Below are 17257 nucleotides of genomic sequence, written 5' to 3' on the forward strand. Positions count from 1 at the left end.
TTTGGAAAAGATAACGAAGGTTATTGCCTTGATGCATTTGCTTTTTGTTATCACAGTTTATTTAAATGCATTGCTCATTTAACAAATATAACTCTTGTTTTACCTTTAGTCTCTAACTTTTGCTATTGAACATGGTTAGCCTCATGGCATTTTACATTTTCACAACTCACCTTTCAGGCATTAAGAAGGCAATTTTGACTTAGTTCTATTCTCCAAGAAATCATGTCTGAAATACTAGCTGAGCTTTCAATAAGAGTATATTTTATTTTTAAACCTTCAAATCTTGTTTTTCTCACTCAATGTATCTGTTCAGATTGCAAGGGAAATGGTGATCAGCCCACAAAATGCAAGGTTAGGGCTAACTCAACTAACCAAAAGAGTGGGGCTGTTAGATCAACCGGATAGCTCAGATGGTGAATTAATAAAATATAGGGTATAACTCTCAAGTTGTAAATTTTTATACGAACATCCTATTTCTTTTTAACTAATTATATTACCCTACTCCTTTGTTGTGCTAGTGGGATGATCCTCATGTAATTCCTGCCAATATGACGCCTGAAGTCTCTGAGCTGTTTACTCGAGAGTTGACAAGGGTAATTTTAGCTTGCTCTGTCTTTTATAACTGTTGTTTGCTATTGCGATTTGTGACAACCTACCATTAGTCTATTAGTAATGGGTGCTACTGTCTGCATAGTAGTAACAAAATATCTGGTTCCTTTTAATCTGACTCCCGTTGATCAAGAACAAAATATAGTGAAATATCTTTTTATCTGTTACAAAGAAGAGAGATTTAATTGCAAAATATGTTTTTCCTATTGTGATATTCACGTAGTACCAAATATGAACCTCTGTTGGAGCTTAATCATTTGATTACCAGATGAACTGTCTGAAATTTATCTGAAAGTATGAATTTTAGCATTTGGGGGGAAATCTCTCTGTTATATCTGATTGTGGAATTCTTAACACGTAATATTGCATTCTATTACCATACTAGGGACATAGTCTAGTTTTACCAACAAGTAGGTTTCACTTCAAAATTGATATTCAGGACCTTCAATAAATCTCAATAAAATATGTGCATGCCTTTAAGTTGTTTGTGAGTTTGGGAGTTTTGTTTGTTAAGCAGGAGCTGATTCCAACCCCCGCCTCCCTCTTAAGTATAGACCTTTCTTTGACTCCCTCTTAAGTATAGATATGAAAGACTGTTTAATTTTCCAGCATTTTAACTTCAACTGAAATTATGATGCTTGGCGTTCATGCAGTACATTGAAGAGACTGAAGAGCTTGCAATAAATGCTTTGAAAGGCAACAGGCGCATACTGGATATGATTGCAAATGAACTGTTGGAAAAGTCAAGGATAACGGGATTGGTATACTAAAAATACTCCTATTCCATATATTAGTTGAATTAATCAGTCTTGCTAATGTGTTGTCAATGATAAGTGATTAACTTAAGATAAACTCGTAGGATAGATCATATTCAGTTGAAACCTTTCAAGTTTGGGATCGTCATTTTTATAAATGTCGTTTATCTCAATAGTACAGAATTAAGGCTGAGAAATTACATCCACCCCTTTTCAATTCTTTAGTTTTTGGCATCCATTATTGCCTATTGTACCACATATGGAGCTCCTATAACTTGGCTTGGGGTTTGTGTCATACTCCCTGCTAATCTTGAATTGTTTTTCCTTGTAGGAAGTTGAGGAGAAAATTAAGGGACTCTCCAGTGAGGTTCGAGGACTTTGTTAAACCATTCCAGATCAACTTGGATGAGGTATTTTTATTTGCATTTTAACAACTATTATATTTCATTACAGCTTTGAGAATGTAAGGACAGAAAATTTTAGCAACCGGAATTTTGTTCAATTCTTTTTGCATATCTAATGAAGGCTTTATACGGACACTATTCCTTAACCCATCTACTTATGTGGTGAAAAAAGCTGTCCAGCCCTTACTGGATTTATCATTTAGGATATAGTCTGTCCGAGTTATTTATGCATTTCCCCCCCTCATTTTGTCGAAAGTTCTTGCTGTCCCTTTGTCAAACAACTAAGTTGTATTGTGAAATAGTTATTCTTTACCTTGTGCTTAATTTACTATCTTGTTAAAATGCACAGTGGGGACCTTTGCCTCATAATGATCGCTTACGATATCAACCTCTGGACATATATCCTGCTCCCCTTCACAGATGCTAATGATTCCTAGATTTAGAAAAACCCCGGGATGCAACTCTTATGGTTGTTTTTCGTTGTCGGGATACCAAGAAGCTAGTAGATATCCAGCCCCACCTCCCAAGTTCCAATAATCATGTCCCCTAACCTTGGAATTTTGATGGTTGATTGAGTGATTACATGCATAAAGGCCTCTGCCCCTTGTGAAAGCTTGCTTATTAGGATGTTCATGGTCATGATTCAAAAATTTTCCTGAAGTCCATTGGAGCTTTCATAACTGCTAAGATGTGTTGCAGTTAACTTTTTCGACACATTAGAATCTGTGTTGCTAAAACTGAGCTCAAAGTCTCAGTACTCGCCGGCTTGCCGGAAATGGCGTTATAATTCAACTTTGTTGAAGTTTTCATAAAGCAGAGTTTGTTTCAACAAAGGAAGGTGGAAATCCTTGAATTCAGCCGTGTCGTCTTCAATGAAGCAAAGCATCATAAATGTTTTCCTGAACTGTAATAATATTTTATTTTATTTATCTAAGAAGTTCGTGTCTATTTCCATTCAGGTTTACTTGTGATTCTTATTCTTAAGTGCAATTTATACGCAGAAAAAATGGAAATATGGAAAGTTGTTTGTTGTTTGATCCCTTATTCCATAATTTTGTGAGCATACTATATCGCCAAACTTCCGATGTCACTTGTTAGTGATTCAACGTGACTAAATATTTTAGTTTATTAAATACTATATTATTACTTCATGTAACTAATGTAAAGTTATTAGGGTGAGCATTCGATCGAGTCGAATAAAAAATTTTCAAGTTATTCGAGTTGAGTCGTATTTTACAACTCGAACTTGACTTGAAATTTTTTAAGTCTAGTTATTCGAGTTTCTATACTAATTTTATTATAATTATTTATAGTATTATAGTAAAGAATTGTTCCAATTCTTTGACTTTCTCTAATCATGTAATATATATATATATATATATATATATATATATTATTTTCACATTATAATGTTATTTAATATATTAAATGAAATCTAAAATTATGAAATGAATATTATATTTAAAAAAAAAAGTATTTTTGAGGGTAAAATATTGATGAGAGTATAAAGGAGTCAATGAATTGATGAGAAGAAATAATTCATAAACAATTGTAGTCAAAAGATCAATTTGAGTAAAATGCAAAGTTAAGGGACGAAATAAAGAGAGAGAGAGACAATACATTTTTAATAAATAAAAAAGTAAGAACTAAAGTTACATAGGTATTCTATTGTGGTATATGAGGATGTGGCTTAAATTTGTAAAGAAAAAAACTTAAAATAAATGATGAATTGGAGAAAAAAGGAAATTATAAATAATTGAGGGGCTAAATTGGAAAAAAAAATATTATAAAAAAGAGGAATTGAAACTGCATATGTATTCTACAATGTTTTAGGAGCATATGGTTCAAATTTGGTAAAAAATGGACTTAAAAGTAAGGAGGAATTGAAGAAATAATAATCAGGGATTAAATCGTAAAGCTGCTAAAATATTTATTCAAATTTTCGGTTTTTCGAGTAACTTGAAATTCCAAAATTTTGACTCAAACTCGAAAACCAAATTGATAATTCAAGTTTACTTTAATAACTCAAAATTGAAAAAAAAAATCGATTTTTTGAGTCGAATCGAGTTTTACTCACCCCTAAAAGTTAAGTTGTTCAAAATAATAAATACAGTTAGTTAGAATTAGGGAGTTTGTACAAAAATGATTTTGTTTTTGTTTTTATGTTATTGGGTGAAACTTTCATAAATATTTTTAATAACTTTATATACTTATTTTTACGTTATAAAAATAAAATTTAATTATAACTAAATAAAATAAATTTTTGATTTGAATAATTATTGTTTTGAAACTTACAAATTATAGATCCTCACGCACTATAGTTTGAGTTAATTTTCGATTTTTCAGTTTCTTTGGTCTTAATTGAATATCTCAATTATTTTGATGATAATAATAATAATAAAAGTTCATATTATAAATTAAATTATTTAGATAATATTGAATATATAAATGTATTGAAAATTGATACGAATATTTTTAATTTAAATTGAAACGTTTTTTGAAATGAGTGGCGTTACACCCTTAACAGAAATTAATGGTGGAGTGATTGTATTATAATAAATTAACAATATTAACATCATAATAGAACTTTTAAAAGATTAAAAATATAAATGAAAATTATTTAAATATGAGTGGCTATTTATATATAAAAATAAATCAATGGGGCCGGTAACGGATTTAGAAACCTTAACGAACCACTAGAGAGCCCTAACATCAATCCACGTCATCCCCTATTTTTAAAATCTGTGGATTTCCAATCAGGGTTTTCGGATAAGATGGACGGTGGAAAAATCAGTTATTTTACGTATTATCTTGTTTTTATTAGTAAGCGGGAATAAAAACAGATTATTTAGGGTAAATTACACAGTGCGTACGTTCGTTTCATATCTTATTTTTAAAAGTTATATTTTGATCATTTATATTATCAAACCAATCTCAAAATGATTATTTATGTTATTTTTTTATTATGATGATTCAAATATTAACTATCGTTAAATTAATTATATAACATTTTAAAAAAAGAGATTAATATTTAATTTAACATATGAACATTAGTTAAAATATGAATATATTATTTTTATCCATAAAATTAGAAATAAAATAACTCTTTTTCTCCGTGATCTTCACCGATATAGTCATCAATTCCCCACTATTTATTCAATAATCATCATCAAACAATTGTTTTTCTTCTTATCTATTTGTATAGGTTTTCTAAAATAATCAAAGATTATTCTAAAAAATTGATTGGAAAACCAAAAAAAAAAGGAAAAAAGAAAAAGGAAGAGACGAATTTTACTAACATTACTATGTAAACAGAAGTAGAACGACAGTTGAAAGATTACATAAAGATAGGGTGACTAGAGTTCTTAACAAAAAATAAGAGAAGAAAAAAATAAAAAAATATATAATTAAAGTTTATAAATTAAATTATAAAATAATCTTTTTTATTAATATATCACGTCATCAATCTAACGACACTTAAACATTCAAATAACCATTTATGTTATAAATCAATAACATAACTTACCTTTTGAGATAGCATAAGTTTATGATAAATCAATAGTATGACTGATTAAAATTTAATTTTGAAAGGTTGAGTGGTCAAAATCATAAATAAAATAAAAGTGACCGGTTAACCATTATTTTAATTCAATTTTAGAATCATTTGTGTTGTCTGTAGCTCTGAAAATGTGCACAAATCAGTGTGCTGCGAGGCTTTGCGGAATCTCGCGTAGTTGGGTTTATCCGTTCATTGTGGCAGTTAAATAGCCGCTTTTCTAGGGTTCTTTATCTTTCTCCTTTCCTTCTTTACCCTACTTCGTTTTCTCTTCAATCCAGGTATGTTCTTCCCTCCTCTCTTCTACTCTATCATTTCCCTTTATGTTTTGGCTTTAGATTTTTGTTTGATCATTGCACTTTTGACTTCTTTTTCGGGTTGGTTTTGCCTTTTGATACTCTTAAGATCTGTTTCCATGGTGGATCTTCTTTGTTAAGCTGGGACATATCCTTGTTTTTCATTTGCAACTTAGAAGAAGAATCCAAGTAACTTGAATTTACTTGACACTTTGGACTGGGATTCATGGAATCTTATTTTTAGAATGATGGAATGGATTCTTTTTGAAACTTTCTAGCATGTAAGATGTGGTATCAAGTTATGTGCTGTCATTTGTGTTGTCCCTGTTGATTAGACGATTGGAATAATTTCTTATGTGTAACATCTGCAACTACAAGTCTACAACAGTTTCTCTGCTAGATTTTTAACTGATCACTTGTAACAGGTAGAATGCAACGAGCAGTTCAAGCTTTTTCGGTGCATGGAAACACCGTGAAAAATGCGGTCTTGCATCGCATTCGGGTTCTCAATCCTGTTACGCGACCCGTTATGTTTTCCAGATCAGTGTCATCTGCTAGTATGGAAGAACATGGCTTTGAAAGCACAACTATTTCAGACGTTTTGAAAGCCAAAGGTAAAGCTGCAGATGGCTCCTGGCTTTGGTGCACTACAGATGACACTGTGTACGATGCGGTGAAGTCGGTATGCGTCTTTACAATTTTAGTAGATTCTCAGCTTCTTCATAGAATACTTGATTTACATGCTTATTGAGTTCAATCTTTTTCAGATGACTCAGCACAATGTTGGTGCCCTGGTAGTTGTAAAACCTGGAGAGCAGAAATCAATTGCGGGTATCATCACAGAGCGAGGTAGTTAACAAGTACACCTTGATAAAATCAATTTGGCACCAAGATTTTAAATTTTGAATGAATGGATTTAGTAAACTTATGCTAGGACTTTTGTGTTATTTGTCGCGTATTAGTTGATCTGAATCAAACAAAACTGAGGTCCGTAAGATTAAAGCAGATTTTAAAACCTATAAGCTAAAGCATGCTGATAGTTAGGTTGTCCCATCCCAAAATCACCCTTCACCTTTGCCATTGAATGCAATTATTAACTTAGGTGTGGATTTTTCTTCTAGCTCTTTCATGTCAAACAATCACAGACTGCCCTTTCTTAAGCATTGCATATACCAAATTTAGGGCGCCCATCAAATTCTTTCTGCTCTGCTAAGATTATAATTTGCTTCATTTTGCGTTTCTTAACTATTAAGAAGAGATTTTTAAGGATTTTGTTGGTGTGGTACAGTTTTGATTCTTAGTTTATTTCTGCTGTTTGATGTTATACTTGCAGATTACCTTAGGAAGATAATAATACATGGAAGATCATCCAAGTCAACTAAAGTTGGGGACATCATGACTGAAGAGGTATTGGTTTTTTGGCTTTTATTCAAGTAAATTCATAGGCTTACTTCCATCATATATGGCTTATCGTTTAGATGTACATATATTCCATTTTGCTTGTTTTCACAATTCTAAGATCGTATTATTTGATGGTTGTAGAACAAGCTCATCACGGTCACACCTGAGACCAAAGTTCTGCAAGCAATGCAACTGATGACAGGTAATATTATCTGTGGCCATCTACGATATCTGTATTTTTTGTTCATTGAGACTATTCCTATTTTTTCGACCTAGTACTAACCTATGACATTTTGGCAGATAACCGCATCAGACACATTCCAGTAATCAATGACAAGGAAATGATTGGCATGGTTTCCATCGGAGATGTTGTTCGTGCTGTGGTGAGCGAGCACCGTGCAGAGCTGGACCGCTTGAACGCTTTCATACAGGGAGGATACTAGATGATGATGAGGATGATGGAATCTTCTATGTTTCTCCCTCTGGACTTAAGCAAGCAAGCGGAGAGCTTGCAAATGTGCTGTGTTTTTGCTCTTCTTAAGAGTTCTTTTGTGAATATGCAAGTGATTGAAATAATTACCGTGTGGACTAAGTGCTCAAGAATAAACATTCTCATGTTGCTTCTTCCTATTTGTTTAGGAAAGTGGCAGTGGCAACACTTATCTGTTTAACCTTTTTTATCAGTTTGCGAACGTATTTACAGTTCAGCCCTTTATGAAGTATCAACTCAAATATATATATATATATATATATATATATACAAAAATAAAATTAATTTTATAATGTACTGTGAAAATTAAAATTTTGAGTAAACTATACCATTGACCACTCAATTATGTTGCCCTTTTACTATTATCATCGATCTTTCAATTTATCAATCAGACCACTTAACAATTTAATTGTACTCAATTAAGTCACTAGCTAATAACAGTTGATGGAAATGTGGAAATGTTAACGTGGCAGTTAAAAAATTAGCATAATTATATATTTAGTCCTTAATGTTTATATACTTTATCAATTTGGTCCGAATATAAATTTAATTTAATAAATTAATCATTCAATCAATAACTGACAAAATCTTATATTAGGAGTGATGACCGCACCCCTTAAAATTTTTAAATTCCTCTATAATTTAAATATTTTCTTATTTTCTATTGATAATCTAATCTTCCACCCCTAAAATATTATATTTCACACCCTCTAATATTTATAAACTTATATTTCAATCTAAATTAAAGATTTAGACTAAATTTTGATGAAATTAGAAATGAATTTGGGATTAAATTATATAAAAATATGAAAACTAAATGTACAAAACAGTTGGACTGTTTTAAAAAACGCATAAAAATAGGGGAGTTATGAAATAATTTCCCCTTTCAAATACAATCAAATGCAAAGTGCACTTGTACAAAAGAAAAGTCATTTGACATATATTTTGCCCCAATTTTTTCTCAAATTTCTGTAAATTCTTGTGTTTTCTTGATTATTTCTTAAATTTCAAACATAAAAAAAAAATCAAATCTTACTTTCTTTTTTGAGGATTATTCTTGGGAGCATCACGAAATCACCCTCAAATTCCAATTTTCTTCATCTTTCGCATGGACTAGCTTTCCTTTGTTTTTCAATTTCAATACGAGGAAGTTCAAAATTGAGATAAGATTAGTTTTGCTTTGGATCCAACGATGCTTTTAAATCATTTTGCATTGATTGTAATACCCTTAGACATGTAAAAATCCAGGAGAAATTAATTTTTTTGTTAAAACATGTAAAATCATAAAATAATTTATAATTAAAATACAAGTTCAGAAAACCATTCATGTATTACAAACAGAATTAAAATCATACAAGTTCCAGACTCGATATAAAAAAATCAAATATGCCTACATGCCCCTTAATTACACTTATATCGTACTCTACAAACAAAGCCGAAGGAACTCCCATTATTGATGTCAATAGCTACACTAAATTTATTCTTTTAACCTGAAATTGTGAGTAAAAGAGTGAGCTTTAGGAAGCTCAGTAATACATAACTACCAAAAGATGCTGAAAGACATGTAGATAAATAGCAAGCATTTAAAATTTTCTCATTGGTTCAGCCATCTACAGGTTTTTGTGATGAGTTGAGGTTCCACTAATATTTCTTCAGATAACAGAAAAGTAGCTTATAGCTCATAGGAAACGTTCAAAAGACCAAATTCAGGATATTGAAACAATGTCTAGTGTGTTCTTTCAAAACTAGAATAAAATGTAATCCTAGTTTAAAAACAGTAGTAGTTATTTCAGTAAAATAGATTTTTAAAATCATTATAGTACCCTCCATACGAATACTCCATGTGAAATTCCCCAAGACATCATCCATAAAGACTTACCCTAGACCTCTAGGATTTATGAGTCCAATATGAATGATCATAACAAAAATGTTTTGCCAGCTAACTAAACCTTAGAGACTCCAGAATCCTACCCAATCAATACCCCTAATAAAACAGTTTCAGATAGAACCAGTAATATCAGAAAACAGAAATTAGAAGTTGGGTTTTTTATTTAAAATACAGAGTTTCCCTCCAACCATACACCAAATGTGGTACCCTAGAACATGCATCCATAAGGACTTACCCTAGACCCATGGGATCTAAGAGTCCAATATGAATGATCAGAACAGAAAGGATTTACCAGCTAGCTGAACCTTATAGTCTCCAGACACCTACCCAGACAGTACCCCAATAAAACAGATCAGATAACAGACAGTAATATCATAAATCAGGAGCTAATTGTACCTTGTGTCAAAAATCAGAAACCAAATATCAGAAATCGTACTTTATATAAATCAGAGAAAACATTTTTGTCAATAGGGAACACACTAGAGGATCCAAATATTTTTTGAAGGCGCTTGGAAATTATCATGAATAGAAAGTATGAACTTACGCAAAATTGATTGGATTTCAGGATCGATGTCCCTATTAAAAGGGTTTAATTGCTATCGGATCTAAACAGACAATCAAATATTGATAATTCAGAACCATTTAGGATCTCAGGTGTATTAGAAAGGTATTTAGGAACCTTTACATCAGAATAAATTAAGATTTTCAGATATAACCAGAGCGATTTCATTATTTAGGCCATCAAGGGTATTTCAGACACTTTAATTTCTAGTGGATTCTTAGCAACTTAATACAATAAGGGTGAAACGATGATTTATGGTATTCAATATTCATGTCAATTTATCAAGATATCGGGTCAACTCGAGCTGAACAAATCCCAACATTGTGATACATATCAACCACTCAAATCGATACACTTCAAGAATATTCACACTTTAATACTGACATTACTTGTCGAGCAGATCATCTTCAGAGCCATCGTTGAATGGATCTTGAGGAACTATACGTATTTCGATGGTATTTGTTTTATTTATGTATTGCAGCAATCTCCAAGATGATCGACGTACTTGGGTCGTCTCCATAATTTTTAGGGGTCGTTAAAATATTTAATTCTTCACTGGTACTTTCAAAACTTATCTACAAACTTTTCCTTAAACTAGATCATTAGGTTATTTGTGTCATTTCAATATTCAGGGTTATTATAGTCATTCTCTTTCGATTCAATCTTATCATATAATTCAGTCTTTTAAAACCATTCAGACGTAACTGATACATTAGTTGGTTTAGTCTTCATTCATTTACTTAGGAACATAACTCTAAGTATGATTTCCAGGGTTATTTTCCACTTCGTGCACAATTCTCATCTTTTTACATCATAAGGGCATTTTAGTAATTTACCTAACATGAATATTTTCATAATTTCTTTTCCAAGTATTTTTGGCATTTAACTATTTTATAGAAGAAATCAGAGTTTATGAATTCTTAGGTTACTTGAATTACCAATTAACCACTGAACATGAAATTATTTCTCGTTAATCCTCTAGTTCCTTACACGAGTCCATCGAGTCTTATTCAATTTACCGCATTTATATTGTATTCATTATTAGTTTCAGAAATCCTCAATAAGCACGAGACTGATCATTTTCATTCATGGAATTATCAATTATCAACGAGTATGATAAAGCATTCATAAGGTATACAACTATTACCTCGATTTCTGAGCCACACCAATCGATCAATTAAACTCCATTTGGTCTCCCTTGAACTTAAATTTGACGTCCCAAAAAGTCTCAGATACATAGCAAAACAGATTACGTCAAAAATGGATCTTAAAAGGAAAACTATTTGAATCGAAAGATAAAATGTTTCAAAAACAACTTACAGTGTTCAAATTTAGCAAAACGGACTACGAATTCAGACTCAAGACATCGAAAAACATAAAATATGAGTTTTTTGAAATTTTGACTTTTTGGTCAACGTTAACGGGTTGACTCAGACAAATTGACTCGGTCAACTCGGTCCGAGTTGACTTAGTTTACACAAAGTCGATGGGAAACGATGGCCACATACGACGATGGAGCATTGTGGTGCGTGTGACGGATAACAGGGACAATGACGGTGATCGAACACTCCAGGGCATCCAAACAACACAAACAACTCAGATTAGTCCATAAATCACAAAAACTCGACAAAAATTAAATAGAAAAACAACCGAAGCTTACCCCGATGACGGACAAAGAAAACAACGACGGGAGGGAATGGTACCTGTTGGGTTATGGTTGAAACTGAGCGGGGATCCTGATTGAAGTGGCGGTGAGGCCGACCGACGATGGAATCGGCACGAAAATTGTGAAAACCATGACGGTGGGTGAAGCTTTCCGATGAGGCTTTCTCAGTTGATTCACGGTAAACGGTGGGCTTAGAAGAAGAGAGGCTGATCGACTTTTGCTCGGTATGGGACGACAAGTCTAACGGTGTTGGTGTCGGGGTATACGGTCGCCTGTGGTGGCGAGAATTGCTAGGAGAAGTAAACGGTGATTTTGGGTTTTTGACGAGTAAACAATTGCCTATTAATGGCGAACGACAATGGCTTTCGACAAATTGACAGAGGGCTTTTGATCGAAGGACGACGGAGAACAAAATGGTGGCGGAGTGCACTGCACTGTCGGCCGGAGATCAGTGAACGAAGGGGCGACAAATTTGGGAAACATTTAATTCTTTTTTTTATGTTTGGTTCCAATCCAATGAGAAAGAAATGATCTGGAATTTAAAATCCAGGCTAAGTGACAATAAAACATATTTTTAATAAAATATATTATAACAGTGCCTTAGCCTAAACGATAAGGCTTGGGGCATCATTCTTTCTTCTAGTAGGTTATGGGTTCAATCCCACCAAACCCCTATATTTTTTTCAAAGTTAAAGACTGATGGGATAATTTCAACTTAAGTCCCTGAGCATCCTGTAATTGTCGAAAGCTTACCTCAAGTTTTCAAATTTTTTTACGATTTGGTCCTCATAATTAATTAAAATTCAATTTAAATCAAAACCAATGAAAATCGGGGAGTGACATTGATGATATATGCAAGCTTGCAGATAAATTTTACCCAGAAGACTTTACGTAGCAGGACAAATTGCACTTAAAAGTTCACTTAGAACATTTTGAATTAGGAACTTGATGGAATGAATTGAGAAGGATGTCAACAATTTCAAAACTTTGTCAAGTGTTAGTAAAGACTCAAAAGTCAATTATTTATCCTATTCTTGACCGATTTGTTCATCTTGTTTTGACTCTTCATATTTCTATACTGCGATCATCCTCGGTCATGAAGTTAGTGAAGACTCACTTGCGTAACAAAATAGAAAATGAGTTTTTTGTTGAGCTACTAAATAACATATATTGAGAAAGAAATTACACGCGATTTATCAATAGATTCTCTTATTGATAAATTTGATCTAATGAAAGAGCGTCGAACACAATTTTGAATGCCTATTTTGACATGTAAAAATATAGTATGTGTAATATTTTGTAGCATCCTAATTATTACGTATCCTGGAAGTTGTTTTTACTTTGTTCTTAAGTATTTTAGGAGTTATCTTATAACTCCAATTTATGTAGATACTAAGGTTTCTTTATTTCTAATAGATAAAACTCTAGTATATTAGTGCAAATTGTAAATCGTTATTTTTTGTGAAACAGAAAAGAGGAGAATGAGGAAGAATGTTATTTTATGTGTATATTTCTTTTATTAGTTACCATAGTTGTTATTTTATATTAACTTATGTCATTATAGTTTTATTAAATATAAAAGTTTGCATCCCCTTACGCAAAATTTTGTGTCTGCCCCTGATTAGGAGGGCAAACTTCAAAAATCATAAGAGACGAAAAATGATTATTAATAGAAAATACAAATAAAAAATTTAAAAAATATATGATAATTTAAAATTTTCAAGAGGACAACTAAGTCGCTGCTAACATAAATAATTTTTCTTGTTTTGTTCCGCAATTTTGCCATTTCAAAGCTCACACTTTCAAAAGAAAATGTCCATTCATGAGTTTATTTGGTGTTATCCAATGAAATGGAAAATTAAACTAAATCCAAGTTTCTACCCCACCTGCATGCATAGCACTGCAAGGGGATTATATGTTTATAGCTCACTAATTAAAAGTCAATTTCTTGCACACTCAGGAAACAGTAAAACAGTATCCAATCATACACACATCATCTCACACTTTGCTTGGCTTCAATACCTTGGAGTCCGAGAGTCACGGCTCGTTTGTGAGCATCGAGCCCCTCAACTTCAGCCATGGTGGCCACATATGGGCCAAGGTTTCTTAGGCCTTCCTCTGTCAAAGATTGAATAGTCATGCATTTCAGGAAAGAGTCGAGAGACACCCCACCATACATCCTTGCATAGCCATACGTGGGAAGAACATGGTTGGTCCCGCTTGCATAGTCTCCCACACTCTCGGGTGTCCACTGCCCTAAGAATACGGAACCTGCAGGAACAAAGAGCTTAAATGAAATCGCCATCACGCTCAGCAAATATGGTTTTGGCAGCAGTGAACTTGTCATGTAGGTTATGTTGCTTGCAAGACCAACTACACAAAATTTGCATGCTCTTTACTTGTATCCCAAACCAATTTCAAAAGAATGAAAGCCTAATAAAATAATATAAACAAAAGTCGCAAAATACCAGCATTCTCAACAAAACCCTCCCATTTTTCTGCATCCTTCACATTCATGATCAGGTGCTCTGGCGCATATAAATTTGAGAAGGTGATAGCCTAAAATGAAAATGATCATGAGAAATTCCATAAAACAGAGTGCAAGATATTTTATATGCTTGAATTAACCAGAAACATAAATAAACCCAAAATAGGAAACAATTGGAACTTCTAGCTTATAAACAAAGCAGGGCTAACCATTAGATAAGTACCCAAAAAAAAAAAAGCAAAACAGGAACCTTGGTAAATTTCACTGCCAAAAGAGATGAACAGAAAAACAGGAAAATGGACCTCAACCATATCACGAGCAAAAACAGTGAAACTATGGCCTAATGCTTTTGAAGCAAAATCTCCCCTTGGAAGGCTTTGGCACTGTTTACTAATTTCCTCCTCGATAGCTTTAAAATCCACACCCTCACCAGCAATTACAAGAACAACCTGGCTATCCGGGCCATGTTCAGCCTGAAAATAGCAGCTTTTATCAGTAAATACAATGCATCCAATAGAAGCATGACTTTTTATGTTCTGTATAGATCGAGGCAAACTAGGTCTTCGGCTGTAGAAAGGAAGACAACCATGTTCCATTCACAAAAATCCTAACCTCTCTTCCTAAGGTTCAAATTTTATGGTCGTAAACTGAAAATCCCAAGTTTAACAAGTGACTGCCCTTGGGGCAACAAAAGCGGCAAATTAATTGTCAACACTACGCTTTACTCTCCAATCAGTATATAGTATTTTCTAATAACAATGGAACAAAAGAATCATCTAACATGGTTGTCACAAGAGGGATTGAATAGTCCACTTTGTAAGTTTTGGATTTCACAAATAATTCTCCATTTTAAAGTGAAAACTAAAAATTGGAAAATTTGAAAATTAGGGGAAAATGGATTATTAGAAAAAGTCACATGTGAATTGGAAGGTCACTGAAAATATAGCACAGGCAAAATCCCAACAAAAACTGTCAAAATACACTACGATGCTTTGACAATGGAAGTGTTTTTCTTATCTAGTACTTGAGATTGTTAATTTGAGCACTCACCAATATAGTGAAAATAAACAATAAAAAAACTTCTAGATTAGATTTTAAGTAAAAAAAAAGTACCAAATTAGAAGGATAAAACAAGTGAAAACCTGGGATAGCAAATCAGCAGCTATATGTACAGGGCTGGCATGTTTGTCAGCAATAACCAAAACTTCTGAAGGGCCGGCTGGCATGTCAATTGAAATCATAGCCTCACTATTCTGTGGGAAAATACGTACAGAAGGTAGAATCAAACAAGTAGAGGAAAATGTCTCAACAACTTTCTTTGATTGAATTGAAGCAATGTACAAGTTCTACAAGCAAGAAATTGAGCTTACTTGGAGTATCATTTTGGCAGCTGTTACATACTGATTTCCAGGTCCCAAAATTTTCTCAACCTGCCATAAAGGCAAAATCATTAGACCACCAATACAAAAGCTGAAAAAGTCCAGTCATGATAAATAATTTTTTCCCTAAAATATATGTGATCTTGTCAAGTTTTCATGCCTTCAACAGCTAATCATATCTAGAACAACTAATCAACTGTTGTGGAATTACATTCACATAGGTATAATAGACTCCTCTTACTCTGGTATACGTGCTCAAATGGTAGCAAAATGAACCATAAAAATGCTGCATAGCTTATTGATCATATACAAGTTATTGCATGGCTTTCCGATCATTACAATTTCCAGAAGATATGATTCAACATCATTTAAAATCAATATTTTGTCAATACTACCTATCTTATCAACAACAGCCAGCTCTTCTCCACACACAAGACACAAGCACCTAAAGAAGTTGTGAAAAGGAAATTGACCATGGCAGACCAATTAAATTACACTCGGTGCAAACAACTGAAGGCTTCTAGTGCAATTTCTAAGTCACATGGCATGACATCATTATGTAAAACGCAAATGAGTTAAGGAAAAACTCAATGTATAAAATTCAGGTTACAGATGTCAGAACATAGGAAAGACTTTGATTATCAGTTAGGTTCAAAAGAAAGAAGATTGGCTTCTGATTAAATTGCTGATAGCAAACAGAAGAAAATTCATTACTCATATGTCTTCAAAATTTCCATTAATATCTATCAGTACTAAAACTCAAAAACTGAAAGGGTTGTTGAAGAACCATTACCTTTGGGCAAGATTCTGTGCCCCAGGCCATGGCGGAAATGGCCTGTAAAATTCAATTTAAATAAAAAAATTAAAATGATGATGATAAAAAGGAAGTTCAAATGCAGAATGTGAGCATATCTTCAATGTTCTCACACCTGAGCTCCACCAGCTTTAAGAATGTGGGTCACACCAGCCTTCTTTGCACAATACAGCACTTCCTATAACAAAATACTGATCAGCTTTCACTTACATTATTTGTTATTTAAATAAAAGCAAAAAAAAACCAAAAATACCTTGCATATGCTGCCATCTTGGCCTGGCGGAGTTGCAAGAACAACAGTTTTACATCCAGCAATCTGTGCAGGCTGGAGCGAGGAATAAGCCAAAGGTCATATAAATCTAATCTAGATATACCACTAAATGGAAAAGAAACAAGAGACATAATTACTGTAATCAGTTTGATGGACTTACAACAGCAAGCATTAGAGCAGTTGACGGCAAGACAGCAGTTCCCCCTGGTACATAAAGACCAACGGAACCAATACTCCTAGCAACCCTTTTGCATCTAACACCCTATTAGAGTACTAAGATGTTTAGTATGTTGACAATATATGGATTATGCAACAACAAATCAGTACTATAAACTTACTTTCATATTCTCAACACTTTGCTCCACTGACTTTTGAGCAAGATGAAATGCATATATATTGTTGTATGCCACATTAAACGCTTCTTTAACAGTTGGATCAAGCTCAGACATGGCAACATCACAAGAAAAGCAATGGAGTTAATATAAACTCAACAAAAAAAAAACTAGAGTGTAGACATCAATTTTTTTCATTTTATTTTATTTTATTTTATTATTATTATTAATTAAATTATTATTACAGGCCCAAACCAAAACCCAGTTACATAACCCAGAAACCCAAACCGGCCTAAATGTGTAATCCTAAACCTATTTACGGTTTGTATCTCAACCCCAGCCGCCA

General features: G+C 33.0%; 3 protein-coding genes across 4 annotated transcripts; 2 read left to right on the top strand and 1 right to left on the bottom strand.

Annotated features, from left to right (window-relative positions):
* Positions 1 to 131: 131 nt before the first annotated feature.
* Positions 132 to 2195, top strand: LOC120128864 (ATP-dependent zinc metalloprotease FTSH 12, chloroplastic-like). The gene is made up of 6 exons (XM_039146482.1): positions 132 to 188; positions 314 to 433; positions 519 to 593; positions 1263 to 1370; positions 1696 to 1731; positions 2118 to 2195. Exons 1-6 carry the CDS (start codon positions 132 to 134, stop codon positions 2193 to 2195), a joined length of 474 nt encoding a protein of 157 aa, XP_039002413.1.
* Positions 2196 to 5470: 3275 nt separating this feature from the next.
* Positions 5471 to 7683, top strand: LOC120128824 (CBS domain-containing protein CBSX3, mitochondrial-like). 2 transcript variants are annotated; one of them, XM_039146448.1, is made up of 6 exons: positions 5471 to 5605; positions 6046 to 6302; positions 6388 to 6469; positions 6954 to 7027; positions 7163 to 7223; positions 7322 to 7683. In XM_039146448.1, the coding sequence occupies exons 2-6, from the start codon at positions 6051 to 6053 to the stop codon at positions 7462 to 7464; spliced, it is 612 nt and encodes a 203-aa protein (XP_039002379.1). In that variant the 5' UTR covers positions 5471 to 5605; positions 6046 to 6050; the 3' UTR covers positions 7465 to 7683. The 2 variants fall into 2 exon arrangements, with proteins under 2 accessions (XP_039002379.1, XP_039002378.1); XM_039146447.1 differs by having other exon boundaries at positions 5474 to 5605; positions 6050 to 6302.
* A 5911-nt stretch (positions 7684 to 13594) lies between these two features.
* Positions 13595 to 17028, bottom strand: LOC120128865 (histidinol dehydrogenase, chloroplastic). Its single transcript, XM_039146483.1, has 10 exons — positions 16918 to 17028; positions 16740 to 16841; positions 16562 to 16633; positions 16424 to 16486; positions 16288 to 16329; positions 15486 to 15545; positions 15258 to 15368; positions 14418 to 14588; positions 14096 to 14186; positions 13595 to 13898 (listed from the first exon to the last, which is right to left on the bottom strand). The coding sequence occupies exons 1-10, from the start codon at positions 17026 to 17028 to the stop codon at positions 13621 to 13623; spliced, it is 1101 nt and encodes a 366-aa protein (XP_039002414.1). The 3' UTR covers positions 13595 to 13620.
* Between the last annotated feature and the right edge of the window lie 229 nt (positions 17029 to 17257).

This window comes from Hibiscus syriacus, unplaced genomic scaffold (genome assembly GCF_006381635.1).
Source record: "Hibiscus syriacus cultivar Baekdansim isolate YM2019G1 unplaced genomic scaffold, ASM638163v2 tig00110482_pilon, whole genome shotgun sequence".
Taxonomy (NCBI): Eukaryota; Viridiplantae; Streptophyta; class Magnoliopsida; order Malvales; family Malvaceae; genus Hibiscus; species Hibiscus syriacus.

Excerpts from the sequence above, each read along its gene's own strand:
- LOC120128824 (XM_039146448.1), top strand. The coding sequence starts at position 6,051 with ATGCAACGAGCAGTTCAAGCTTTTTCGGTGCATGGAAACACCGTGAAA. Across the intron at positions 6,303-6,387 it reads TGTACGATGCGGTGAAGTCG|ATGACTCAGCACAATGTTGG; the intron begins GTATGCGTCTTT and ends AATCTTTTTCAG. Across the intron at positions 7,224-7,321 it reads AGCAATGCAACTGATGACAG|ATAACCGCATCAGACACATT; the intron begins GTAATATTATCT and ends ACATTTTGGCAG.
- LOC120128865 (XM_039146483.1), bottom strand. The coding sequence starts at position 17,028 with ATGTCTGAGCTTGATCCAACTGTTAAAGAAGCGTTTAATGTGGCATAC. Across the intron at positions 16,842-16,917 it reads AAAGTGTTGAGAATATGAAA|GGTGTTAGATGCAAAAGGGT; the intron begins GTAAGTTTATAG and ends GTACTCTAATAG. Across the intron at positions 16,634-16,739 it reads CTGCTCTAATGCTTGCTGTT|CCTGCACAGATTGCTGGATG; the intron begins GTAAGTCCATCA and ends TCCTCGCTCCAG.
- LOC120128864 (XM_039146482.1), top strand. The coding sequence starts at position 132 with ATGGTTAGCCTCATGGCATTTTACATTTTCACAACTCACCTTTCAGGC. Across the intron at positions 1,371-1,695 it reads AGTCAAGGATAACGGGATTG|GAAGTTGAGGAGAAAATTAA; the intron begins GTATACTAAAAA and ends TTTTCCTTGTAG. Across the intron at positions 1,732-2,117 it reads TTAAGGGACTCTCCAGTGAG|TGGGGACCTTTGCCTCATAA; the intron begins GTTCGAGGACTT and ends TAAAATGCACAG.